We start from the raw sequence: 1,466 nt of genomic DNA, 5'->3' as shown, positions 1-1,466 counted from the left end.
TGATGATCATGATGGTGATGATGATGATGATGATGATAATGGTGATGATGGTGATGATGATGATGATGATGATGGTGGTGATGATGATGGTGGTGGTGATGATGATGATGGTGATGATGATGATGGTGATCGTGATGATGATGGTGATGATGGTGATGATGATGATGGTGATCGTGATGATGATGGTGATGATGGTGATGATGATGATGGTGATGATGATGATGATGATGATGATGCCTCATTGATCCAATGAGATGATCAGGACTTTATAAACTGTTCCTCGTCAACAGTCCGTCACACCGACCATTCACTGATTCAAGTTCAACATGAATCAGTGAATCAGTGAATCAGTAACTGATGAACAGGAAGTCATGATGTGGATGAACTGTTCTACAGAGGAACTAACTCCAGACTAGTTCAGACACACTGATGTCTGATTGTTCTCTAACAATGACGATAATAAACGATTAATCTGTCAGAACTTTATCAATGACATCACTCTGTTTCTGTTTCAGACGCTGTTAGAGGAGGAGCTGAGGATTGTGGGTCTTCTTCTTGTTCGTCTTCTTCTTGTGTGCCGACCGCAGGATGTTCGGCTCTGTGCTGCTCTGCTGCACCTCCTTCAGTCTGCTGCGTCTCTCTTCTTCTCTGGTTCATGGAAACATCCAACTGGATGATGGTCCAGCCGCCGCCCGCCGCACCGACACCTCCTTCCTGTCAGACATTGGTCAGTAACATCCGTCCAATCAGAGAGCTCCACCCACCAACTCACCTGTCACCTGACACACCTCAGCAGGCCTGAAAAGATTTAGCTTAAACATGTTTTCTACCAAAGTTAATGTGTGTGTGTGTGTGTGTGTGCGTGTGTACATGGGTTTATCACTGTAAACACAGGAAAACCAGCTGACAGTAGCTACATGATACACTCCATCAGAGGGTATCATGCAGACCTGTACACCTCTGTGTGTGTGTGTGTGTGGGGGGGGGGCACTTATAGCTCTCCTCCTTTCTACGACTTTCTTGCTAATCTCTTAGCTGTTGTTTGCACGTTACTAGCCTTGGTAGCTACATTAGCTTTACAGTTAGCGATGGCTTCTCCTTCTGCTCTTTCTTGCTCTGTGTGCCAAATGTTCAGTTATGCCTCTGCCTCCTTTAGCGACAGTGGAAATTGTAACAAGTGTAGCTTATTTGCTGTGTTGGAGGCGAGGCTTAGTGAATTAGAAGCGCGGCTCCGCACCATGGAAAATTACTCCTTAGCTGTGGTAGTTAGCAAGTCCCCTGTAGCCGGTGTGGAGCCACATAGCATAGCCTCTGCTAGCGGTCTTCCGGTAACACCCGTTCAGCTGGGAGGCTGGGTAACTGTCCGTGAGAAGCACAGCTCCAAGCCGAAGCCCACGGCTCACCACCAGCCTGTTCACGTTTCCCACCGCTTTTCCCCACTCAGCGACACACCCGCTGAGGATAAA

General features: G+C 47.3%; 1 protein-coding gene across 1 annotated transcript in view; it reads left to right on the top strand.

Annotated features, from left to right (window-relative positions):
* Positions 1 to 588: 588 nt before the first annotated feature.
* agrp (agouti related neuropeptide) overlaps positions 589 to 1,466 on the top strand; it is an 11,466-nt gene continuing 10,588 nt past the window's right edge. The window contains exon 1 of the mRNA XM_050062927.1: positions 589 to 727. Coding sequence (XP_049918884.1) covers positions 589 to 727 — 139 coding nt within the window. The remainder of the gene's footprint in view (positions 728 to 1,466) is intronic.

Source organism: Epinephelus moara, chromosome 1 (genome assembly GCF_006386435.1).
Source record: "Epinephelus moara isolate mb chromosome 1, YSFRI_EMoa_1.0, whole genome shotgun sequence".
NCBI classification, from domain to species: domain Eukaryota; kingdom Metazoa; phylum Chordata; class Actinopteri; order Perciformes; family Serranidae; genus Epinephelus; species Epinephelus moara.
The sequence above is the reverse complement of the archived record's forward strand: the minus strand, read 5'-3'. Positions and strand labels throughout refer to the sequence as shown.